At 46.5% G+C, this 26436-nt stretch overlaps 1 protein-coding gene across 2 annotated transcripts; it reads right to left on the bottom strand.

Moving 5' to 3' along the window:
* Positions 1-120: 120 nt before the first annotated feature.
* LOC110507990 (band 4.1-like protein 4B) lies at positions 121-25943 on the bottom strand. Of its 2 annotated transcripts, XM_036938690.2 has the most exons (23): positions 25073-25943; positions 22995-23099; positions 21061-21103; positions 20517-20595; positions 20172-20216; positions 18208-18260; positions 17998-18118; positions 13497-13584; positions 13329-13417; positions 13137-13206; positions 12731-12900; positions 11785-11897; positions 11592-11622; positions 9905-9938; positions 9643-9737; positions 7774-7928; positions 5859-5974; positions 5661-5771; positions 3751-3803; positions 3506-3664; positions 3186-3321; positions 2918-3045; positions 121-2782 (listed from the first exon to the last, which is right to left on the bottom strand). In XM_036938690.2, the coding sequence occupies exons 1-23, from the start codon at positions 25325-25327 to the stop codon at positions 2719-2721; spliced, it is 2313 nt and encodes a 770-aa protein (XP_036794585.2). In that variant the 5' UTR covers positions 25328-25943; the 3' UTR covers positions 121-2718. The 2 variants fall into 2 exon arrangements, with proteins under 2 accessions (XP_036794585.2, XP_090045797.1); XM_090189671.1 differs by lacking the exons at positions 121-2782; positions 2918-3045; positions 3186-3321; ... (3 more) ...; positions 5859-5974; positions 7774-7928 and adding an exon at positions 8228-9364.
* Positions 25944-26436: the final 493 nt, after the last annotated feature.

The following is a 26436-nucleotide window of genomic DNA, read 5'->3' on the forward strand; positions in this document are numbered from 1 at the left end:
TTCTCGTTCACTCCACAACACTCTACCTGATCCTGTTAATGCACCGGTTTCTCTTGATTCACCTGATACACCAACACACCTCCCGAGCAGAGACCAGACAGAGAGCAGAATGTTTGTTAAAGTTAACATGTTGTCTTTATTAAGGTTAAACACAGGGGTATAGAACATAGACAAGAACAGCAATAAGGAACTGCACAGAAACATGGCAGAGCTGTAACCTGAGCTCTGACCCAAACTCTCCAGTTAGTTCCATGTAACCACAGGCCTAGGATCAGATTAGTTCTAAGATTAACCATAAGGAGGATGTAAAAAGGCCTGATCCAGGAATTGGTTATGGGCAACTACAACTGATCCAAGCTGCAGTCTGTTTGGGTCTGTCTCCATCTACAGGACAAGACCGGGACTGCAGCTTTTCACCTGGGGACAGTTACCAGCATGTAGCAGTTTTATCAGAGCAGATCAACATGACAATACAATAAGTCATAACAAATTGTTTGTGTCATCATTTAAACAGTTAGGGCTTTGATTGTGTAGCAGCAGTAACCTTACAGGGTGTGTTATTACAGGGTGTATAGTGTGGGAGCATGTTATTACAGGGTGTGTAGTGTGGGAGCATGTTATTACAGGGTGTGTAGTGTTGGAGCATGTTATTACAGGGTGTATAGTGTGGGAGCGTGTTATTACAGGGTGTGTAGTGTGGGAGTGTGTTATTACAGGGTGTGTAGTGTGGGAGCATGTTATTACAGGGTGTGTAGTGTGGGAGCATGTTATTACAGGGTGTGTAGTGTGGGAGCGTGTTATTACAGGGTGTATAGTGTGGGAGCGTGTTATTACAGGGTGTGTAGTGTGGGAGCGTGTTATTACAGGGTGTGTAGTGTGGGAGCATGTTATTACAGGGTGTGTAGTGTGGGAGCATGTTATTACAGGGTGTGTAGTGTGGGAGCATGTTATTACAGGGTGTGTAGTGTGGGAGCATGTTATTACAAGGTGTGTAGTGTGGGAGCGTGTTATTACAGGGTGTGTAGTGTGGGAGCATGTTATTACAGGGTGTGTAGTGTGGGAGCATGTTATTACAGGGTTTGTAGTGTGGGAGCATGTTATTACAGGGTGTGTAGTGTGGGAGCATGTTATTACAGGGTGTGTAGTGTGGGAGCGTGTTATTACAGGGTGTGTAGTGTGGGAGCATGTTATTACAGGGTGTGTAGTGTGGGAGCGTGTTATTACAGGGTGTGTAGTGTGGGAGAATGTTATTACAGGGTGTGTAGTGTGGGAGCATGTTATTACAGGGTGTGTAGTGTGGGAGCGTGTTATTACAGGGTTTATAGTGTGGGAGCGTGTTATTACAGGGTGTGTAGTGTGGGAGCGTGTTATTACAGGGTGTGTAGTGTGGGAGCATGTTATTACAGGGTGTGTAGTGTGGGAGCATGTTATTACAGGGTGTGTAGTGTGGGAGCATGTTATTACAGGGTGTGTAGTGTGGGAGCATGTTATTACAGGGTGTGTAGTGTGGGAGCGTGTTATTACAGGGTGTGTAGTGTGGGAGCATGTTATTACAGGGTTTGTAGTGTGGGAGCATGTTATTACAGGGTGTGTAGTGTGGGAGCGTGTTATTACAGGGTGTGTAGTGTGGGAGCGTGTTATTACAGGGTGTGTAGTGTGGGAGCGTGTTATTACAGGGTGTGTAGTGTGGGAGCGTGTTATTACAGGGTGTGTAGTGTGGGAGCGTGTTATTACAGGGTGTGTAGTGTGGGAGCGTGTTATTACAGGGTGTGTAGTGTGGGAGCATGTTATTACAGGGTGTGTAGTGTGGGAGCATGTTATTACAGGGTGTGTAGTGTGGGAGCGTGTTATTACAGGGTGTGTAGTGTGGGAGCATGTTATTACAGGGTGTGTAGTGTGGGAGCATGTTATTACAGGGTGTGTAGTGTGGGAGCATGTTATTACAGGGTGTGTAGTCTGGGAGCATGTTATTACAGGGTGTGTAGTGTGGGAGCATGTTATTTCAGGGTGTGTAGTGTGGGAGCATGTTGTTACAGGGTGTGTAGTGTGGGAGCATGTTATTACAGGGTGTGTAGTGTGGGAGCATGTTATTACAGGGTGTGTAGTGTGGGAGCATGTTATTACAGGGTGTGTAGTGTGGGAGCATGTTATTACAGGGTGTGTAGTGTGGGAGCATGTTATTACAGGGTGTGTAGTGTGGGAGCATGTTATTACAGGGTGTGTAGTGCTGGAGCATGTTATTACAGGGTGTGTAGTGCGGGAGCATGTTATTACAGGGTGTGTAGTGTGGGAGCATGTTATTACAGGGTGTGTAGTGTGGGAGCATGTTATTACAGGGTGTGTAGTGTGGGAGCGTGTTATTACAGGGTGTGTAGTGTGGGAGCGTGTTATTACAGGGTGTGTAGTGTGGGAGCATGTTATTACAGGGTGTGTAGTGTGGGAGCGTGTTATTACAGGGTGTGTAGTGTGGGAGCATGTTGTTACAGGGTGTGTAGTGTGGGAGCATGTTGTTACAGGGTGTGTAGTGTGGGTAGACATAAAACATGTTCCTTTTAAAATAACACTTAAGCAAATTATTTTGTATGCAAATCTAGAAAGGTTGACTGCATTATGTACAGTAAATGCTGACTGCTGAGTGCAGCCAGTGGACGTGGGACTCCTGAAGGTCGTCTCACACCAGGTCCATGAGGCATCCATGATGTCACAGGGGTCACAGACTCAGAGCTCCGTCATCAGGAGAGCCCTGAGAATCTTCTCTCTGCCCAACCTCATCTCCTCCCCGCTAAACACAGACACACACACAGACAGGGACACACACACACACACAGATCATCATGAGGAATGTTACATGACTGGGATTTGTGTGTTAAGTGTGTCTGTAACCTGAGTGTGTGTGTGTAACCTGAATGTGTGTTACCTGTTGGTGTGAGAGGCGAGGCAGGGTACCAGGGGAGGGATGGAGGTGTGGTAGAAGGAAGGGGAGAGGTGGGGAGAGTGAGAACGCTCACAGCATGGACTCCTCAGCTCCAGTATCGGCATGTCCATCTGCAACACACACAAAACAGTTTAGTTCACAATCCACTATTATCCTGGTATTTGCTTAGAAATGACAAGGCTCTGATCCAAATGGACGAATGCTCTGCTATGAAAAGTGTGTGTTGCTGAGTGCTCTGGGGTATGATAACCTGTGTGTTTGTTTCCTGAGGGTATATGGAGGGTTGTGTCTGGTTGTCCAGTGAGTTGTTAGAGCCACACTTCCCAGTGCTCCGGGAAGAGATCGCTGCAAGGGCCTCTGGGAGATTATCCTCGTCCTCATGGTTACTGAGGACCAATTACAGGACAGTGTTCAGCCACAGCATTCTAAATGTATCACATGAGTAGTGAATAACTAACATCATAGGTTTTTGAGTAGTGGCTAGGTTATGACAGTACTTTGAGTACAGGACACAGCTGTGAGCATCGTATAGAATCCCAGAGCAGGTTGTGAATACCCTGCCATACTTACAAGCTGAACTGCCTGACCAGTCTTTTCCTGCGGTTGGTGTTAGGGTTAGACTTGGCGGGTCTGTCTGTGGTTGAGTTGTGGTCGGGGCGGAGGGAGGTTTTCTCTGTGGTCAGACTGGAAGTGGCAGAGTCTCGAGAGTCCTGACTGGAGCTCTGATACCTGAGATACACACATACCATTATCATCCACCAAACACACACACACACACACACTGGGAGGAGTATTGTATCACTGCTAGTACTGGCCTGTCGTTGATCTCCTGACTACAGGTCTTCCCTCTGGGCGTCAGCGGAGCATCCTTCATCAAGAGAGGAAGAAGAGGAGAGGACAGGAGGATGACAGAAGAGGAGAGGATAGGAGGATGACAGAGGAGAAGAGTAGAGGACAGGAGGATGACAGAGGAGAAGAGGATGGGAGAAGAGGAGAGGACAAGAGGATGACAGAGGAGAAGAGTAGAGGACAGGAGGATGACCGAAGAGGAGAGGAGGATGACAGAAGAGGAGAGGATAGGAGGATGACAGAGGAGAAGAGTAGAGGACAGGAGGATGACCGAAGAAGAGGAGAGGACAGGAGGATGACCGAAGAAGAGGAGAGGACAGGAGGATGACCGAAGAGGAGAGGAGGATGACAGAAGAGGAGAGGATAGGAGGATGACCGAAGAAGAGGAGAGGACAGGAGGATGACAGAAGAAGAGGAGAGGACAGGAGGATGACAGAAGAGGAGAGGACAGGACGACAACAGAGGAGAGGACAGGAGGATGACAGAAGAGAAGAGGAGGATGAGAGAGAGTATAGAAGGATGAGAAGAGGAGAGGACAGGAATATGACAGAAGAAGAGGAGAGGACAGGAGGATGACAGAAGAGAAGAGGAGGACGAGAGAGAGTATAGAAGGATGAGAAGAGGAGAGGACAGGAATATGACAGAAGAAGAGGAGAGGACAGGAGGATGACAGAAGAAGAGGATGGGAGAAGGGGAGAGGACAAGAGGATGACAGAAGAAGAGGAGAGGAGGATGACAGAAGAGAAGAGGAGGACGAGAGAGTATAGAAGTATGAGAAGAGGAGAGGACAGGAATATGACAGAAGAGGAGAGGACAGGAATATGACAGAAGAGGAGAGGACAGGAGGATGACAGAGGAGAAGAGGAGGAGAGAGAAGAGGATGAGAGAAGAGGACAGGAGGATGACAGAAGAAGAGGAGAGAACAGGAGGACGACAGAGGAGAAGAGGACAAGAGGATGAGAGAGGATGTTAGCTTTTACACGGCTACTGCAAACACACACTCAATAGGGTCAGAACTCGCTCAATAGACAGCCTCCATCACTAGGGGTCAGTACTCACTCTATAGACAGCCTCCATCACTAGGGGTCAGTACTCACTCTATAGACAGCCTCCATCACTAGGTGTCAGTACTCACTTTATAGACAGCCTCCGTCACTCACTAGGGGTCAGTACTCACTCTATAGACAGCCTCCATCACTAGGTGTCAGTACTCACTCTATAGACAGCCTCCATAACTCACTAGGGGTCAGTACTCACTCTATAGACAGCCTCCATCACTCACTAGGGGTCAGTACTCACTCTATAGACAGCCTCCATCACTAGGGGTCAGTACTCACTCTATAGACAGCCTCCATCACTAGGGGTCAGTACTCACTCTATAGACAGCCTCCATCACTAGGGGTCAGTACTCACTGTATAGACAGCCTCCATCACTAGGGGTCAGAACTCACTCTATAAACAGCCTCCATCACTAGGGGTCAGTACTCACTCTATAGACAGCCTCCATCACTAGGGGTCAGTACTCACTCTATAAACAGCCTCCATCACTAGGGGTCAGTACTCACTCTATAGACAGCCTCCATCACTAGGTGTCAGTACTCACTCTATAGACAGCCTCCATCACTAGGGGTCAGGACTCACTCTATAGACAGCCTCCATCACTAGGTGTCAGTACTCACTTTATAGACAGCCTCTGTCATTCAATAGGGTTAGTAATCACTTTATAGACATCCTCCTTCACTCACTAGGGGTCAGTACTCACTTTATAGACAGCCTCCATCACTAGGGGTCAGAACTCACTCTATAGACAGCCTCCATCACTAGGGGTCAGTACTCACTCTATAGACAGCCTCCATCACTAGGGGTCAGTACTCACTCTATAGACAGCCTCCATCTGAGCTTTGTAGATGTTACACTTGAGATGGTCTGGAGGGCTGCAGGGAGAGGAGGGCTGGAGAGACTTCTCAGACAACTGCTTCTCCTCCGCCTGAGAGATGAGAGAGAGAGAGAGGTGGAGTCTAAATATGTAATAAAATAACTGCTTAAATATGTCTGACCTGGTGTGTAACCGTACCTTGTTGTCCATGTTGACATGTAGTGAAGGCCAGGGAGAGGTGTTGCTGTCTGTCTCCAGGGGGTTGAGCAGACAGAGCTCCAACTCATCTACAGGACAGGGAGGGGCTCTGTGTTCTAAACACACACACAGTGTTAACATATAACCTGGCTGCCGTGGTGTCATTAACCTGGCTGCCGTGGTGTCATTAACCTGGCTGCCGTGGTGTCTATAACCTGTCTGCCGTGGTGTCTATAACCTGTCTGCCGTGGTGTCTATAACCTGTCTGCCTGTGGTGTCTATAACCTGGCTGCCTGTGGTGTCTATAACCTGGCTGCCGTGGTGTCTATAACCTGACTGCCGTGGTGTCTATAACCTGGCTGCCGTGGTGTCTATAACCTGGCTGCCGTGGTGTGAGTAACCTGGCTGCCATGGTGTGTTTTACCAGGTGTCAATAACCTTGCTGCCTGTGATGTCTATAACCTGGTGACTATAACCTGGCTGCCGTGGTGTGTATAACCTGGCTGCCGTGGTGTGTATAACCTTGTGTCTATAACCTGGCTGCCGTGGCGTTAATAACCTGGTGTCTATAACCTGGCTGCCGTGGCGTTAATAACCTGGGGTCTATAACCTGGCTGCCGTGGCGTTAATAACCTGGGGTCTATAACCTGGCTGCCTGTGGTGTCTATAACCTGGCTGCCGTGGTGTGTACAACCTGGCGTGTATAAACTGGTTGCCGTGGTGTGTATTACCTGGCTGCCGTGGTGTGTATAACCTGCCGTGTATAACCTGGCTGCCGTGGTGTGTATAACCTGGCTGCCGTGGCGTGTATAACCTGGCTGCCGTGGCGTCTATAACCTGGCAGCCGTGGCGTCTATAACCTTGCTGCCGTGGCGTCTATAACCTGGCTGACGTGGCGTCTATAACCTGGCAGCTGTGGCGTGTATAACCTGGCTGCCGTGGCGTGTATAACCTGGCTGCCGTGGCGTGTATAACCTGGCTGCCGTGGCGTGTATAACCTGGCTGCCGTGGCGTGTATAACCTGGCTGCCGTGGTGTGTATAACCTGGCTGCCGTGGCGTGTATAACCTGGCTGCCGTGGAGTCTATAACCTGGCAGCCGTGGCGTCTATAACCTTGCTGCCGTGGCGTCTATAACCTGGCTGACGTGGCGTCTATAACCTGGCTGCCGTGGCGTGTATAACCTGGCTGCTGTGGCGTGTATAACCTGGTGTGTATAACCTGGCTGCCGTGGTGTGTATAACCTGGCTGCCGTGGTGTGTATAACCTGGTGTGTATAACCTGGCTGCCATGGTGTGTATAACCTGGCTGCCGTGGTGTGTATAACCTGGCTGCCGTGGTGTGTATAACCTGGCTGCCATGGTGTGTTTAATCTGGCTTCCATGGTGTGTATAACATGGTGTGTATAACCTAGTGTCTATAACCTGGCTGCCTGTGGTGTGTATAACCTGGCTGCCGTGGCGTTAATAACTTGGTGTCTATAACCTGGCTGCCTGTGGTGTCTATAACCTGGCGTGTATAACCTGGCTGCCGTGGTGTGTATAACCTGGCTGCCTGTGGTGTCTATAACCTGGCGTGTATAACCTGGCTGCCTGTGGTGTCTATAACCTGGCGTGTATAACCTGGCTGCCGTGGTGTGTATAACCTGGCTGCCTGTGGTGTCTATAACCTGGCGTGTATAACCTGGCTACCGTGGTGTCTATAACCTGGCTGCCTGTGGTGTCTATAACCTGGCTGCCCGTGGTGTGTAGAACCTGGCTGCCTGTGGTGTCTATAACCTGGTGTCTATAACCTGGCTGCCGTGGTGTCTATAACCTGGCTGCCGTGGTGTGTAGAACTTGGTTGCCTGTGGTGTGTATAACCTGGTGTCTATAACCTGGCTGCCTGTGGTGTGTATACCCATGGGTGTATACCTACTGTTCTTGCTGTGTGTGTGACAGTAAGTCTCCTGGCTGTTGTCGTAGTGTGTGTGTCTGCGGTGGAGATGGTGTATGCTTCCAGAGTACGGCGTCTCGTTCTCCTCAACACTGAACTGCTGCTCCCCTCCCAGGACAGGACCACGCCGAGGGAAACTGGGGACAGCACATCACACTCAAACACACAGTCCAGAAACCCAGAACCAGAACAGCACCCTGTTCCACCTTCTTTACCACACAGTAACACCAGTTTTTAAAACCTCTCTGGTACACAGGGGAGGGCAGCTCACGGAAACCACATTTGATAACTTTCTATGAGCCCATCTTCCCCAATTAAGGTACAATCAGCCACCTGTGCTTTGGTAGTCTGTGTGTGGTGTGTATAGCACATCATTTTAACAGTCATTCAGTGTGTGTGTGTGTGTGTGTACATTATTCAACTTCAGTGAAGGACTTTAAGCAGTGCGTTTATTCAACAAGGCTGTAGCAACCAATCTAAGGCTGGTTGTGATAAGAGTAACAATTTTAAGGCAACAGGAAGGAATGTTGAGCATGGAGAGGATGTAAACACAATCAGCATTAACACAGGTAAACAAGGCCATCAGAGCCATTCTATTGATCTATGGGGGGGTTGATTAAGCTGAGTCAGAGCCCCTCACACACAACATTCATGCAGCAATAGACGCAAGACTTCCATGACATGCTATTGTAATGTAATCTATATAATGTAATGTATATTGCTGATATGAATTTAACAAGAACATTTTCCTTCATCGTTTAGCTGAGATTTCCAAAGTAGCCATATTCCCCTTCAGATGTAATGTACAACCATGTGATCCCTAGTTAAAGCAGTTTATGATGACACAGACTACTTCACACACACTCAAATGATTGGCATCTTACATTCAAACAGTGAATCCTGAGCTAGGATAACTTCTTTAAACAAATTATTTGGCTTGCTCTAAAAGGATTTGGCTAAAAGCAAATATACCTGCTAACTGGGCAGAAACATAATGTCTCGGTATGACTGTTTTGTAAAGCATAAACGGAATTTCAATCTTACCCAGTCACATTTGAGGACTTTGTAGCATTCAGCCACTAAAGTATCAACAACAATTACATGAACTAACAAGACATCATCAAACATCATGGTCCAACCCACTCAGAGAGAGATCTCTATGTTTAAAGTCTCTCTCTTTCTGTTAGGAGTCTCTTTCTGTCTCCACAGCATGGTGGTGGTGGTGATCTGATGGAGAAGACACATGGTAGACAAGGCTGGTGTGTAATGATGGTGATGAGGATGATGTATTTTGGTCCATAAGTCCACAACCAGAGTGTTTCTCTGTCTCTCTCCGTCTTCTGTATTCCAGTTGTCTCGTATGCATATGCCTATGTGTTAGAGTTTAGATTTAGAGGTGGGTTTGGGACAGGGTCCTGGGACAGGGCTGTAGAGGTTAGGGTGGAGGGGTCAGAGTGCAGTCATGACCTTGTCTCTGTACACCACACTGATGGATCCAGGGAAAGACCCGCTGGACCTCTCTGGTACTGACCGATGACTGGGCTCTTGACTCACTGCTACTGCAGCAGGCGCTCTGGACATGGGAAATGACAAACACGGTACGCATACACAGACACGGTAAGCATACACACACACACGCGCACACACACAGCCTGTCTAAATGATGCAACACATGAATGATGTAACAGTGATATGACGTGAAAGAGACATTCAAAAAGAAAAAGATAGCGGAGATACCCGACAGAGAAAGAGAGCACCTCTGAAATGAGACAACTCTGGGGGCTAGGGGGACTCACTATACACCATTAAGAAGAAGTCTTACCAATGTCTGTCTGTCTGTCTGTGTCTCACCTGTGCGGGGATGTGTGTCCTGAGTGTTGTAGGTAGATGGGGGGTGTGAGGGCTGGGTGCCAAGGCTCATGGGCTATAGGGATGTTACGCTGGTACTGAACAGAGATAGATGGAGAAAAAGACTGAGAAAATAATATTCAGTTGAATATTGCAGGTGCATTGCCATGGTAATCAGTCACAAAGGTATCCACTGACGTTTTCTTCTTTAACCTTCATATCCATGAGGAACCATTGTGTGTGTGTGTGTGTGTGTGTGTCTTACTGGGTGTAGACTAGGTTCGGGGCTGGTGTGGGCGCTGAAAAATAACAATATAATTGCTCAATAAGATCACATTTACATACAGATCATTAATCAAAACATATCCATTTCCATACATTGGTATAAAATGTACATCTTGCTCATTACCATAGTGCTCTTTAACATGAATAGAGGCGTAACATTCAACTCCTCCAGAAAGGACTCACACCACTGGACTTTCTCCACTTGTGTTACAGCCGGTATTAGAAAATGGATTAAATATGCTCACCGGCCTACATAAAATATCTCATAATGTCCAAGTGGAATTATGCTTTCAGAAATGTTTACAAATTAATTACAAATCAAGAGCTGAAATGTCTTGAGTCAATAAGTATTCAACCCCTTAGTTTTGGAAAGCCAAAATAAATTCAGAAGTAAAAATGTGCTTAACATGTAAACTAAGTTGCATGGACTCACTGTGTGACAATAATATATATTTTAATGACTACCTCATCTCTGTAGCCCACAAATACAGATGGTTGTAAGGTCCCTCAGTCGAGCAGTGAATTTCAAACAGATTCAACCACAAAGACCAGGGAGGTTTTACAATGCGGGTATGCTTAGGAAAAATTCAGGAAAAATCCTAAAGGAAAACCTGGTCAGTCTGCTTTCTACCAAACACTGGGAGATGAATTCACCTTTCAGCAGGACAATAACCTAAAACCAAATCTATACTGGAGTTGCTTACCAAGACAGTGAATGTTCCTGAGCGGCCGAGTTATAGTTTTAACTTAAATCTGCTTGAAAATCTATGGCAAGACCTGAAAGTGAAAATGGTTGTCTAGCAATGATCAACAACCAAGTTGACAGAGCTTGAAGAATTTAGAAAAAAATAATAGGCAAATGTTGCACAATCCAGGTGTGGAAAGTCTTAGAGACTCATCCAGAAAGACTCACAGCTGTAATCACTACCAATCCAGGTGTGGAAAGTCTTAGAGACTCATCCAGAAAGACTCACAGCTGTAATCACTACCAATCCAGGTGTGGAAAGTCTTAGAGACTCATCCAGAAAGACTCACAGCTGTAATCACTACCAATCCAGGTGTGGAAAGTCTTAGAGACTCATCCAGAAAGACTCACAGCTGTAATCACTACCAATCCAGGTGTGGAAAGTCTTAGAGACTCATCCAGAAAGACTCACAGCTGTAATCACTACCAATCCAGGTGTGGAAAGTCTTAGAGACTCATCCAGAAAGACTCACAGCTGTAATCACTACCAATCCAGGTGTGGAAAGTCTTAGAGACTCATCCAGAAAGACTCACAGCTGTAATCACTACCAATCCAGGTGTGGAAAGTCTTAGAGACTCATCCAGAAAGACTCACAGCTGTAATCACTACCAATCCAGGTGTGGAAAGTCTTAGAGACTTACCCAGAAAGAGTGTAAGCGCTGCCAAAGGTGATTATAAAATGTATTGACTCAGGTGGTTGAATCTTAACATAGTGTTTTTTAAAAAATTTTTTTTTTACAAATGTCAGCATTTTTCTTCCACCTTGACATTAGTATAAAATGTGTAGATCGTTGACAGAAAGTTACAATTAAATCCATTTCATCTCACTGTAACAACAAAATGTAGAAAAAGGTCAAGGGGTGTGAATAGTTTCTAAGGGCTCTGTACATGCTTGGTTGTCCTGTGCTCTCAGGGACCCACCTGATATGTGGTGGTTTGGCTGGAGAGAGGGCTGTAGAGAGAGAGACCGCCAGGTTACATCAGGTCAGTGAATCAAGCACAGGAGATTTGACATGGGAAACTGCCTGTATGGGTGTTTTACTGTATGGGGGAACTGGGAGCTGTAGGGATGTAGGGTATATGCTATAGTGTGTACTGGGGAGAATATACCAACCCTTGCCACCCAGTGAGTGAGTGCGAGAGGGGTATCTCTTGCTGGGTCGCCTCTCAAACGTACTGGCCCTCCTCAGCCTCCCTCCGTGGGTCGCCTGGTACTCAGTCTTTCCACTGAGAAGGAGAGAGAGAACACTTTAAAGGGATACTTCAGGATTTTGGCAGTGAGTCAGATTAACTCGTTGATACCATTTTTATGTCCCTGCTGGGAGCTGTAGGGATGTAAAGCTGTAGGGTATAATCTATAGTGTACTGGGGAGAATATACCAACCCAGTTTAAAGGAATTTGCTAACTAGCGTTAGCGTAATTGCTAACTAGCATTAGCACAATGACTAGAAGTCTATGGTAACTACTAGCATGCTAGTAGATATAGACTTCCAATCATGCGCTAATGCCAGTTAGCATTGGCTCGTGAAACTGCTGATTGCATCCATAATTAAGTAAGATGATACATACAAATGGTATCGTTGAGTCAATCTGACTGAGGAAGTAGATAAAGTGCCTCATTGCCAAAACCCCCAAGATTCCCTTTAACGACGATGAACAGTAGCTGGCATCTCTGTATTTGGCATGTCAGGATGTACAGAACATTTACATGACTCAACATACTGCGTCCCTGTATGTTGGTGATAGATGCCTGGAATATATCTGAAGAGGTCGTTTCAGTTTGACATGTAAACAAACGGCATTTCCCTGTAACCATAGCTTCCATCATGTAACCATAGAGACAAAACTTGCATCTCAGATGGCGCACTAGTCCTCAGTTAGTGCACTGCTTTTGACCAGAACCCTACCTATTCTCAGAGTGCATCCAACATGGCACTCTATTCACTATATAGTGCACCCTAGAACTCTGGTCAAAAGTGGTGCACTATATAGGGAATAGGGTGCCATTTTGGGCACAATCTCTGTTGTAGAGTTGAGTGTTGGTGCGAGCCCCACCCACCTGAACCTGAAACGTGATCCAAGGCGTGTGAAGTCACTGCTGGAGGCCTTCCCAGCTGTGGGCTGGCGCAGCCGGAAGAAGGCGTGGCTCTCCACAGCACATTTCCACAAGTGTTTACACGTCTTCGAACTGTCCAACTGGAACACAAAGGTGTGCTCCTGCTCCCGCCCCTAACCACACAACAGCCAATCACAATCAAACACCACTCTGACAAAAGCAGTCCAAATATTTCAATGTCAATGAAATGGTCTCTGCTGTCAAGTCAAAAGGTGAAATAGGGGCCGATCACATACAAGTGTGTCGCCTGTAAATGTGTGGTGGTGAGAAATGGAAATGGTTTTCTTTGCATATATGAGACACCCTCGGAGAGTGGGGTCATGGGCAGGGGTATTTGTGTATTGCTCACCTGATCATCGTCCTCCGTCACCACTAGGGTGAGTCGACTCTTTTTGAAATCCAGGCGGGTGATCTTGGGCCTGGAACACACACACACACACACACACACACACAGTTGACATTGCAGACTACGCAGCTGTTTTCAAGAAAATATCAGTGTGTTTTGGAGTGTTCATGTCAAAGTGTGTGTGTGTGTGTTTACCAGAAGAAGAGGCCTATCTTGGTGGAGCCCTCAAACACCAGGATGCCAGTGGGAGTCAGACCCAGAGCGTACTCAGCTCCGTCCCTTCCCTGAGGACAACACACAGTCACACATGCTCAGTGCTACTCTACAACATCAAACACAGACAACAGCAGCACACACACCAACCTTGACAAAATGCATGTCCACTCCGTACAGCTCCAGCCATTTACACTTGTTGAGGAAGCTGGTCTCTGCCTGGGATGGATCCGTACCCCTGGGGAAACAAAACCACATGCTCAGTCTAACACACATACCCTGCCCTCTGGGTGGAATGTCCTCCATACTTCTTGCAGTAATCCAGTTCAGATGTACACAACAGATTAGGGCCTAGGGGTTTATCTGGCCAATAGAGAGAGAGAGAGCGGAACTCAGTAGGGTTTCTCTTTGGTTTCTCGCTTTCACTGGTGTCATGTCAGCTCAGTGAGCCCCAGTGTATGTGTGTGTAATCTGTGTGCGTCATCTAATCTGAGATTGGAGCGATCATACACTAGCAGGGTTAAATACTGCCTGGATTCAATCAAGACGCTCCAGGGATTAATCTCTTGATCCGTCACACAGACAGAGGCAAACAGAGAGATATAGAGAGAGGGTGATTTACATAGGTTTGATACAGCACTAGAAAACACCAGAGTGATACACTCCTCTACCTGCATGATGTTAAAGAACCAGACATTGTTCATGTGGTTATCACCTGTCCTGTGTTCTTATCCAGACACCTACAGTCTGTTCAGACACCTACAGACTGTTCTTATCCAGACACCTACAGACTGTTCAGACACCTACAGACTGTTCAGACAGACACCTACAGACTGTTCAGACAGACACCTACAGACTGTTCAGACAGACACCTACAGACTGTTCAGACACCTACAGACTGTTCAGACACCTACAGACTGTTCAGACACCTACAGACTGTTCAGACACCTACAGACTGTTCAGACACCTACAGACTGTTCAGACACCTACAGACTGTTCAGACACCTACAGACTGTTCAGACACCTACAGACTGTTTAGACAGACACCAGAGAGAGAGGGAGAGAGAGGGTGATTTACATAGGTTTGATACAGCACTAGAAAACACCAGAGTGATACACTCCTCTACCTGCATGATGTTAAAGAACCAGACATTGTTCATGTGGTTATCACCTGTCCTGTGTTCTTATCCAGACACCTGCAGTCTGTTCAGACACCTACAGACTGTTCTTATCCAGACACCTACAGACTGTTCAGACAGACACCTACAGTCTGTTCAGACAGACACCTACAGTCTGTTCAGACACCTACAGACTGTTCAGACACCTACAGACTGTTCAGACACCTACAGACTGTTCAGACACCTACAGACTGTTCAGACACCTACAGACTGTTCAGACACCTACAGACTGTTCAGACACCTACAGACTGTTCAGACACCTACAGACTGTTCAGACACCTACAGACTGTTCAGACACCTACAGACTGTTCAGACACCTACAGACTGTTCTTATCCAGACACCTACAGACTGTTCAGACACCTACAGACTGTTCAGACACCTACAGACTGTTCAGACACCTACAGACTGTTCTTATCCAGACACCTACAGACTGTTCAGACACCTACAGACTGTTCAGACACCTACAGACTGTTCAGACACCTACAGACTGTTCAGACAGACACCAGAGAGAGAGGGAGAGAGAGGGTGATTTACATAGGTTTGATACAGCACTAGAAAACACCAGAGTGATACACTCCTCTACCTGCATGATGTTAAAGAACCAGACATTGTTCATGTGGTTATCACCTGTCCTGTGTTCTTATCCAGACACCTACAGACTGTTCTTATCCAGACACCTACAGACTGTTCTTATCCAGACAGCTACAGACTGTTCTTATCCAGACACCTACAGACTGTTCAGACAGACACCAGAGAAGATGTCCTGTGTTCTTATCCAGACACCTACAGACTGTTCAGACACCTACAGACTGTTCTTATCCAGACACCTACAGACTGTTCTTATCCAGACACCTACAGACTGTTCTTATCCAGACACCTACAGACTGTTCTTATCCAGACACCTACAGACTGTTCTTATCCAGACACCTACAGACTGTTCTCAGACAGACACCTACAGACTGTTCAGACAGACACCTACAGACTGTTCTTATCCAGACACCTACAGACTGTTCAGACAGACACCTACAGACTGTTCAGACAGACACCTACAGACTGTTCAGACAGACACCTACAGACTGTTCAGACAGACACCTACAGACTGTTCAGACACCTACAGACTGTTCAGACACCTACAGACTGTTCAGACACCTACAGACTGTTCAGACACCTACAGACTGTTCAGACACCTACAGACTGTTCAGACACCTACAGACTGTTCAGACACCTACAGACTGTTTAGACAGACACCAGAGAGAGAGGGAGATTTACATAGGTTTGATACAGCACTAGAAAACACCAGAGTGATACACTCCTCTACCTGCATGATGTTAAAGAACCAGACATTGTTCATGTGGTTATCACCTGTCCTGTGTTCTTATCCAGACACCTACAGTCTGTTCAGACACCTACAGACTGTTCTTATCCAGACACCTACAGACTGTTCAGACACCTACAGACTGTTCAGACACCTACAGACTGTTCAGACAGACACCTACAGACTGTTCAGACAGACACCAGAGAGAGAGGGAGAGAGAGGGTGATTTACATAGGTTTGATACAGCACTAGAAAACACCAGAGTGATACACTCCTCTACCTGCATGATGTTAAAGAACCAGACATTGTTCATGTGGTTATCACCTGTCCTGTGTTCTTATCCAGACACCTACAGTCTGTTCAGACACCTACAGACTGTTCAGACACCTACAGACTGTTCAGACACCTACAGACTGTTTAGACAGACACCAGAGAGAGAGGGAGCGAGAGGGTGATTTACATAGGTTTGATACAGCACTAGAAAACACCAGAGTGATACACTCCTCTACCTGCATGATGTTAAAGAACCAGACATTGTTCATGTGGTTATCACCTGTCCTGTGTTCTTATCCAGACACCTACAGTCTGTTCAGACACCTACAGACTGTTCTTATCCAGACACCTACAGACTGTTCAGACACCTACAGACTGTTCTTATCCAGACACCTACAGACTGTTCTTATCCAGACACCTACAGACTGTTCTTATCCAGACACCTACAGACTGTCCAGACACCTACAGACTGTTCAGACACCTACAGACTGTTCAGACACCTACAGACTGTTCAGACACCTACAGACTGTTCAGACACCTACAGACTGTTCAGACACCTACAGACTGTTCAGACACCTACAGACTGTTCAGACACCTACAGACTGTTCAGACACCTACAGACTGTTCAGACACCTACAGACTGTTCAGACACCTACAGACTGTTCAGACACCTACAGACTGTTCAGACACCTACAGACTGTTCAGACACCTACAGACTGTTCAGACACCTACAGACTGTTCAGACACCTACAGACTGTTCAGACACCTACAGACTGTTTAGACAGACACCAGAGAGAGAGGGTGATTTACATAGGTTTGATACAGCACTAGAAAACACCAGAGTGATACACTCCTCTACCTGCATGATGTTAAAGAACCAGACATTGTTCATGTGGTTATCACCTGTCCTGTGTTCTTATCCAGACACCTACAGTCTGTTCAGACACCTACAGACTGTTCAGACACCTACAGACTGTTCAGACACCTACAGACTGTTTAGACAGACACCAGAGAGAGAGGGAGCGAGAGGGTGATTTACATAGGTTTGATACAGCACTAGAAAACACCAGAGTGATACACTCCTCTACCTGCATGATGTTAAAGAACCAGACATTGTTCATGTGGTTATCACCTGTCCTGTGTTCTTATCCAGACACCTACAGTCTGTTCAGACACCTACAGACTGTTCAGACACCTACAGACTGTTCAGACACCTACAGACTGTTCAGACAGACACCAGAGAGAGAGGGAGAGGGTGATTTACATAGGTTTGATACAGCACTAGAAAACACCAGAGTGATACACTCCTCTACCTGCATGATGTTAAAGAACCAGACATTGTTCATGTGGTTATCACCTGTCCTGTGTTCTTATCCAGACACCTACAGTCTGTTCAGACACCTACAGACTGTTCTTATCCAGACACCTACAGTCTGTTCAGACACCTACAGACTGTTCAGACACCTACAGACTGTTCAGACACCTACAGACTGTTCAGACACCTACAGACTGTTCTTATCCAGACACCTACAGACTGTTCAGACACCTACAGACTGTTCAGACACCTACAGACTGTTCAGACACCTACAGACTGTTCAGACACCTACAGACTGTTCAGACACCTACAGACTGTTCAGACACCTACAGACTGTTCAGACACCTACAGACTGTTCAGACACCTACAGACTGTTCTTATCCAGACACCTACAGACTGTTCAGACACCTACAGACTGTTCAGACACTTACAGACTGTTCAGACACTTACAGACTGTTCAGACACCTACAGACTGTTCAGACACCTACAGACTGTTCAGACAGACACACCTAGAGTCTGTTCAGACAGACACCAGTGAAGATGTCCTGTTGGATGGTGTTTTAACTCACCTTAGGTCCACCCACTTGTTAAAGATGTCTGCCTCCATGGTCTCACTCTGTTTGGGTGTGAAGCGAAACTCTGACACCAGCTCAGGAGAATGCTCTAGAGGGTCACAGTCCCCCAGCTCACCTACACACACACACACGCGTTATAGTCAGGTGTAAAAGAAACATGAATGCTGATTCCAGAGATACCGTAGTGTGTAAATCATCACCTACTCTGTAAGCAGTAGGCCCCCAGGTCTACTGAGACATCATATGGACACTTCAACCTGGAGGGAGAGAGGAAGGTTCCAGAGCAGAGAGATCACACCACACACACCGCATGCAGCATTACTTCCAATACTGTGTTCACATGTATGTACAGTGCATTCAGAAAGTATTCAGACCCCTTGACCTTTTCCACATTTTGTTACGCTACAGCCTCATTCTAAAAATGATTTAATTTTTTTTAATAAAGTCCTCATCATCTCACACACAATACCCCATAATGGCATAGCAAAAACAGATTTGAAATAGTATTAAAAGTATAAAAAAATTAACTCAAATATTATTTTTTACACAAGTATTCACACCCATTACTCAGTACTTTGTTGAAGCACCTTTGGCAGCGATTAAAGCCTTGGGTATGATGCTTCAAGCTTGGCACACCTGTATTTGGGGAGTTTCTCCCATTCTTGTCTGCAAATCCTCTCAAGCTCTGCCAGGTTGAATTGGGAGCATCGCTGCACAGCTACTTTCAGGTCTCTCCAGAGATGTTCAATTGAGTTCATGTCCGGGCTCTGGCTGGGCAACTCAAGGACATTCAGAGACTTGTCCCGAAGCCACTCCTGCATTGTCTTGGCTGTGTGCTTAGGGTCATTGTCCTGTTGGAAGGTGAACCTTCACCACAGTCTGAAATCCTGAGTGCTCTGGACAGGTTTTCATCAAGGATCTCTCTGTCCTTTGCTCCATTCATCTTTCCCTCGATCCTGACTAGTCTCCCAGTCCCTGCCACTGAAAAACATCCCCACAGCATGATGCCACCACCATGCTTCACTGTAGGGATGGTGCCAGGTTTCCTCCAGACGTGACGCTTGGCATTCAGGCCAAAGAGTTCAATCTTGGTTTCATCAGACCAGAAAATCTTGTTTCATGGTTTGAGAGTTTTTTAGGTGCCTTTTGGCAAAGTCCAAGCAGGCTGACATGTGCCTTTTACTGAGGAGTGGCTTCTGTCTGGCCACTCTACCATAAATAACTGATTGGTGGAGTGCTGCAGAGATGGGAGAACCTTCCAGAAGGACAACCATCTCCACAGAGGAACTGGAGCTCAGTCAGTGACCATTAGGTTCTCGGTCACCTCCCTGAACAAGGCCCTTCTCCCCCGATTGCTCAGTTTGGCAGTGCGGCCATCTCTCTGAAAAGTCTTGGTGGTTCCAAACTTCTTCCATTTAAGAATGATGGAGGCCACTGTGTTCTTGGGGACCTTCAATGCTGCAGACATTTTTTGGTACCCTTCCCCAGATCTGTGCCTTGACACAATCCTGTCTCTGAGCTCTATGGACAATTCCTTTGACCTCATGGTTTGGTTTTTGCTCTGACATGCACTGTCAACTGTGGGACCTTATATAGACAGGTGTGTGCCTTTCCAAATCATGTTCAATCATTTGAATTGACCACAGGTAGAAACATCTCAAAGATGATCAATGGAAACAAAATGCACTGGAGCTCAATTTCAAGGTCTCATAGCAAAGGGTCTGAATACTTACGTAAATAAGGCATTTCTGTTTTTTATACATTTGCAAACATTTCTAAAAACCTGTTATTGCTTTGTCATTAAGAGGAATTTTGTGTAGATTGACAAGGGTAAAAAATAATGTAATTCATTTTAGAATAAGGCTGTAACGTAACAAAATGTGGAAAAAGGGAAGGGGTCTCAATACTTTCCGAATGCACTGTATGTGTGTGTGTGTGTGTGTGTGTATGTATGTGTGTGTTGGGGAGGAGAGGTCCTTTTCTTTAAATTAGCAGCCCTCTGATGTTCTGATCCTGTACTTTATTATAGAGCTACACACAGGAGACACGACCCAGATGGAGAGAGAGAATGAGAGACAGAGAGAGTGAGATAGAGCTTTAGTGTGTGTGTGTGTGTGTGTGTGTGTGTGTGTGTGTGTGTGTGTGTGGGGGTGTTGGGAGCTGCTTACTTGCCGGACAGAATGTCTTGTCGAAGCTGCAGCACAAACAGGTACCTGGAACACAGACAAAAGGAGTGAGAATAAAACCACTGATGTAGAATCAATCTTTCTCCCTCTCTCTTTCACACTGACTGACAGACAGTCTTTCTCTCTCTGAAGAGGTCTCAGTCCATTTTGCCTTAATTAGTCTCTTCCCCACTGGACCAAAGTCATTAGCTACACTGCCCCCTTACACCTCTACACTACACCGAGGAGGGGGTGAGATTGTGTGAATGAGACAGTATGTATACGAGAGTGTGTGTGTGTATTCATGTGTGCTAGAGTGTGAGCACAGGCAGCCAGTGGTGGTGTTACCTGGTGAACTCCTCATGTAGGTTATTGGGCTCTGAGGAGTAGAACTTCACCCTGAAAAACAGTCTGTATGGAGGACCATCTGAAAAAGAGAAACAGACCAAGCGAGAGAGATTCAATTAGGCGAAAGAACATAGTCAGGCCAATCTATCATTCTACCACATATTGTATAAAAAAATATATATATATTTTTATTTTATTTTTATTTTATTTATAATTAAAAAACCCTGGGAATACCAGGCACTTAATTTAAAAATTGTCTGGAGACTCAGGTAAGAACCAGGCAGCCCTCTCTGTGAGAGGGGCGTTTCCTGACAAAGTAAACATTGGTGTCACCCTGCACCACTCACTAATCACCATGTCAACAGCTGGTAATGAACCACCTGCCTTCCCACTTACCTACACACACAAACCCACTGTATACAGTGCACACATTAAGTAGAGGACACTACCAACAGTCTGGCAAAAGTAGCTGGCCTTCGCTTGTTATTAACTATACACCACACACACACTAAGAATATTAGATAGTGGGAGTGAATGGACTGACCTCTGATCTGTTTCTTTATGGGCTTGGACACATCCAGCCAGTGCTGCAAGAGACACAAAGAAGTAGACAACAGAATGTTATACATACGACGGGTTACAACCATCCCAGCTCTGCAGATTGTACTGTGAAGAGACAGAATCATTAGAGCACTTGTTTTGGTACTGTCCATATGTAGCTTGTTGTTGGTCGCAGGTCCAGGAATGGTACAAGAATTGCAACATTTACCTGCAGCTAACACTTCAAAATTGCACTGCTGGGTGATCTGAAAAGTCATAGTCAATTAATCAACAATATAACACCTTTGTCAAACTTGTTTCTTTCATTTACAATCTGTAGAAACTATGAGAATAGAATGGTTCAGAACTTTTGTGAAACATCACAGCTGAAAAATAAATGGCAAATAGAAATCAAAACAGGATTGTGGTCAGAGACAGATGGGATGGCTTCAGAGAATGTATTTATTAACCCTTATTTTACCAGGTAAGTTGACTGAGAACACATTCTCATTAACAGCAACGACCTGGGGAATAGTTACAGGGAAGAGGAATGAGCCAATTGTAAGCTGGGGATGATTAGGTGGCCATGATGGTATGAGGGCCAGATTGGGAATTTATCCAGGACACCAGGGTTAACACGCCTACTCTTACAATACGTGCCATGGGATCTTTATTGACCACAGAGTCAGGACACTCTTAACTTCCCAGGACACCCTACACAGGGCAATGTCCTCAATCACTGCCCTAGGGAATTGGGATATATATATTTATTTTTAGACCAGAAGAAAGGGTGCCTTCTACTGGCCCTCCAACACCACTTTCAGCAGCATCTGGTCTCCCATCCAGGACCAACCCTGCTTAGCTACAGAAGCAGGCCAGCAGTGGGATGCAGGGTGTTATGCTGCTGGCCAGATGGGAGGGGTTCAGAGATAGATGGGCGGGGTTCAGAGATAGATGGGAGGGCTTCAGAGATAGATGGGAGGGCTTCAGAGATAGATGGGAGGGCTTCAGAGATAGATGGGAGGGCTTCAGAGATAGATGGGAGGGCTTCAGAGATAGATGGGAGGGCTTCAGAGATAGATGGGAGGGCTTCAGAGATAGATGGGAGGGCTTCAGAGATAGATGGGAGGGCTTCAGAGATAGATGGGAGGGCTTCAGAGATAGATGGGAGGGCTTCAGAGATAGATGGGAGGGCTTCAGAGATAGATGGGAGGGCTTCAGAGATAGATGGGAGGGCTTCAGAGATAGATGGGAGGGCTTCAGAGATAGATGGGAGGGCTTCAGAGATAGATGGGAGGGCTTCAGAGATAGATGGGAGGGCTTCAGAGATAGATGGGAGGGCTTCAGAGATAGATGGGAGGGCTTCAGAGATAGATGGGAGGGCTTCAGAGATAGATGGGAGGGCTTCAGAGATAGATGGGAGGGCTTCAGAGATAGATGGGAGGGCTTCAGAGATAGATGGGAGGGCTTCAGAGATAGATGGGAGGGCTTCAGAGATAGATGGGAGGGCTTCAGAGATAGATGGGAGGGCTTCAGAGATAGATGGGAGGGCTTCAGAGATAGATGGGAGGGCTTCAGAGATAGATGGGAGGGCTTCAGAGATAGATGGGAGGGCTTCAGAGATAGATGGGAGGGCTTCAGAGATAGATGGGAGGGCTTCAGAGATAGATGGGAGGGCTTCAGAGATAGACAGCGACAGGCAGAGAGACAGCGACAGGCAGAGAGACAGCGACAGGCAGAGAGACAGCGACAGGCAGAGACAGACATAATATGATGGAGAGAGACACAGAGAATATGACAGATAGCTGGAGCGTCAGATCAATCATTTTAACACCACACTGTGATTGATTTAACTAGTGTCATTACATCATAGGGAATCCCCTCAGCAATGGCAGGTAGTGGTGTGTGTGTTCAGAGGCTTTATGTATATCTACTCACTGAGACTTGTTCTGGGTCCATGAACTGCAGTCCAAAGTAGTCAGCCTCCACCAGGTCCAGATGATACCTGATCTGGTCAAACAGCTCCTGGCCCTTTGACCTTTTCTATTAAACACACACATGTATTATAGTCACAATAGAGAGGCTGGAGAATAAACAGCCTAGACCTTGTGAGTGGATATGGAGCAGAATGACAGAGTGTGGGTCATTACTAGGGACTGCATCTGGGGCAGAATCAGAGGGAGAAGACCGGAGGGAGAAGACCTGAGGGAGAAGCCATAATTCAGGCATTTGTCTTTGAAACACCTACAATCCATAGGGCTCTTGAGCTGAACACCCACCAAGATGCAATGCCCTAAACCACTAAAAAGCTGCACCCCTCAAAGTGTGTTTTTAAAAGAGAGAGGATAACCTTGTACTTTGTTCCCTGATAACAAGTATGAACCTGCCAACCTGTGTGTGTGGTTATGGAGTGGGAGGTCACAATAAATAAACTCTTGCCCTTCCTGTTCCTCTCCAGCTCTTGTCAAAGCACAGCACAACAAAACACACACACTCCCAAACCAGCCCCTACCCAAAGCACTTTCCCTAGACAGACTTTCCCCCTAGATATTATCCCCAAAGCTCCTGTGTAGATCTGGATTAGACAGCAGGTGCAAGTAAAAATGGGACAAAGTCCACCAAGCCTATAAGAAGGCAGAAAAGGTGAACACCATAGTGTTAGTACCCATCAAATCATCTCTAGATGAGTGTTTAGGGGGTAGTGTCTAGCTGAAAGTGCCTAGGGGCATAGCACTGGGGTGTTGAGGGTGCTACAGCACCCCCTGATAAATCACAAGAAAAGCATTTTAAATACCTAATATTTTTTCACAAAATGAAAGGCCCTTGGCCTTTACTACTCCTGTATGAGCACCCCCACCCCTAAACATCTTCCCCTGGGGAGCAGGCCCTAGCAGGTCGATTTTGGATGAAGACAAGAGTTCAATTGAATTAATTTCAACTCAATACACCTGTAGATGAATCCCTGAGGGAAGATTCAGCAGTCATGTTCAGGCTTGTTCCTGTTAGAGCGCTATATAGACTCTGGTTTCAGTCAGCTGACGTCTGGTGGCCGTTAGCATGAGCTAGTTCTAATTAACAAGAGACAACAAAGGAAATAGTCCTTACATACACAAGCCTGTATTCTCTAAAGCAAAGTTACAGCTTACTGTTTGGATTAGATTGAATGTGATATTACTGAATGTACTGTTTAGTTCTGATGAGGATGCTTTCCACACACTGCAAGAAATCATCTCTGGAGTCAAACTTCATAAAGCACATTAACTACACCATGGCTCCTGCAGCTCAACAATTTACATCTTCACAAACAGTGAATTGCTCTCATGTTCTGATGTATTGTCTATTTGCCAGATAATTTTTTTGCCTGATACAAATCAAGCGTATTATCATAACGATAAACTACTAGCATCTCTACTGTAACATTAAATCATAGGTTCTCCATCTATGACCATTGATTCCCTCAGCAGTCTGACTTCCTGTATGTATTCAAAAGGTGACGCATGAGACGGCTTCACTGACCACGATGACACACGCACAAACTCAACCTTTAAGATAGGAGTTTTACTACAACATCACACACACACGTCTACGTCCCCCCTGGACAAACACATTCTCTCTGTCACAGCGCCATGAGATAAATCACACCACTCCCACAGAGACAAGAGAGAGAGAGACAGAAAACTGAGGATGGCGGGAAGGAGGCAGAGAGGGAGGGAGATGGGCAGAGAGGGAGGGAGATGGGCAGAGAGGGAGGGAGATGGGCAGAGAGGGAGGGAGGTTTCTCTGAGGTAGGCAGCTTCCTGCCAACAGTCAGAATGGGGAAGTAATGTGGTGAATTGGCTGATCACAACACCATCTGTAGCCCTACCCCTAACTGCACAGAACACACACAATGACAGGTGTTAAAACTACATGGTGCTGAATGACCTAAACCATAGAAGAAGTCACTTTATATTCTGTTGAGAGAAATATGTCTGAAAATAATATGGAGACACCACACACACACCACACACACTCACTGGAATATCCACGTTAACGTCCGACCCATCCAGCAGCAGCACTCGGCAGGTCATTGCATCCTTGTCGGTCCCAGCCGCCGGGATGTGCACGGCCGCTCCCCCTGTCACCACCGCGGGCGCGTGGACGACCTGCTGTTGGTGCGCGAGGAGCGCGGGGTTCGCGGTTCCCCCTCTTCCTTTCCCGTCCCGTTCGTCCGCTGTCTGAAACCGTCTGCGCGAGCGATGGCTAAACGTCCGGCGTAGGAAGCCCATCATCTTTCCAATTGTTAATTCTACCCACAGCGCAAGCACCGTGTTAGGTGTCCACGGGGAGGCTTACTACACGGAAACAATGTGTGGCGTTTGTCCCACTGCCACCACCCCGGGGCGAAGAGTCCCTCACCGCAGGCACGGAGGCTTCAGGCTGCCGCTGAATCCTGAAATTCGGCAGCCGTGGGGATCACCAGCAGCATAATTGAGCAGGACCCGACAATTCGGCATTAAAAAAAGCAACCAGTTGAATTTCCCAATAATTTATTCTGTTTCAATAGTGAACTCACTCACCGAAGCACACCCCCCTCTTCGTCTCCTCTCACCGTTTGTCCCCGCTCGCGCACCTGCTGTTGCACAGATTCTGAAATCCTGGAGAAATCTCGAGCAGCTCCGCAGCGGGCGTCCCTATAGACTCACATACCGAGGAATGAGGTTACAATCTCCCGGGACGCGTTTACCCAAACCCGTGGCCGGTATTATTTAATCCTCTCACGAAGAACCGAAACTGCTCCACCTCACAGGTAAGTCAACCAGAGAAACTGGACAAACAGCATGCTTTGCGCCTGCGTAAAAACAACGCAGAACAAACTTTTTTTTAATATTGGGGCCAGGCTGTGTCAGCGAAGCAGCGCTCCCTGCCGGCCAGAGGCGACACCACGGTCAGCGCGGTGGAGGACAAACAAGAGGGACAATGTAATGTTGAGGACAAGCAAAAAATAATGCAATTTCAGAACAAACAGGTAGGATTATGGTTTAGCCGAGGGATTCAAGCAGAAAGAAACACACACCAGTGAAAGTGCAGAGAGTTCACCTCTCCTAAAACAAAAATATTAATTTGACTAACTCCGGATATCTGCCTGCTATGGTTGTTTAGTAGTAATGGCTACTCTGCCCCTCAAATCTTTCTATGATATCAGTAGACTGTACAACATGGTCTGGGACTTATGTTGACACTGAACTGGAGCGTGCGTCTAAGGCAGGTCACAGGAATGTGTTTAAATGGGGTCTAACTGCACTGCAGCCTGTAGGACTCGACTCCTACAATGTTTTGATATGTGCAGGTGACTCCACAGACCACAAATATACATAAAAATGGACCTGGAACTGATATC

The sequence above is a fragment of the Oncorhynchus mykiss genome, chromosome 2 (genome assembly GCF_057628025.1).
Source record: "Oncorhynchus mykiss isolate SJ-2025 chromosome 2, ASM5762802v1, whole genome shotgun sequence".
In the NCBI taxonomy this organism is placed as follows: Eukaryota; Metazoa; Chordata; class Actinopteri; order Salmoniformes; family Salmonidae; genus Oncorhynchus; species Oncorhynchus mykiss.